At 53.8% G+C, this 413-nt stretch overlaps 1 protein-coding gene across 1 annotated transcript in view; it reads right to left on the bottom strand.

Moving 5' to 3' along the window:
• Window positions 1-6: 6 nt before the first annotated feature.
• LOC106819055 (leucine-rich repeat-containing protein 45-like) overlaps window positions 7-413 on the bottom strand; it is a 10,276-nt gene continuing 9,869 nt past the window's right edge. Inside the window, exon 11 of the mRNA XM_014823716.1 lies at window positions 7-251. Within this exon, the coding sequence (XP_014679202.1) occupies window positions 64-251 (188 nt within the window). The 3' untranslated portion in view covers window positions 7-63. The remainder of the gene's footprint in view (window positions 252-413) is intronic.

Genomic DNA, 413 nt, shown 5'->3' with positions numbered 1-413 from the left:
ACGCGTGAGAGAGTGAGGGACTTATTTCGCCTGGTACTGCGCACGCGTGAGAGAGTGAGGGACTTATTTCGCCTGGTGTGACTTGACAGCGGTGACGTAGGAGAGGACAGCGTTCTGCAGCATGGTGGCTCGCTGTGCCTCCTCCTCCCTCATCCCGCCCATCTCCGCCTCCGCCCGTCGCAGCTTCTCCTGCAGCCTGTTCACGGCGTTGTCCTTCTCCTCCACGTCCTCCCTGTGCTTCCTCTCCTGATCTATCACGGGAGAAGCCACCACAGACGATATATGATATGATATCAGGAGTGTCGTAATAAAGATGACACTCTATGTCAGTGGTTCTTAACCTATTTTGAGTCATGAACCCCTTTGAGAATCTGGTGAAAGCTACGGACCCCTCCCCAAAAAAGCATAAAGCA

The sequence above is a fragment of the Priapulus caudatus genome, unplaced genomic scaffold, assembly GCF_000485595.1.
Source record: "Priapulus caudatus unplaced genomic scaffold, Priapulus_caudatus-5.0.1 Scaffold2784, whole genome shotgun sequence".
Classification (NCBI taxonomy): Eukaryota; Metazoa; Priapulida; class Priapulimorpha; order Priapulimorphida; family Priapulidae; genus Priapulus; species Priapulus caudatus.
This window is presented reverse-complemented; position numbering and strand designations above follow the sequence as displayed.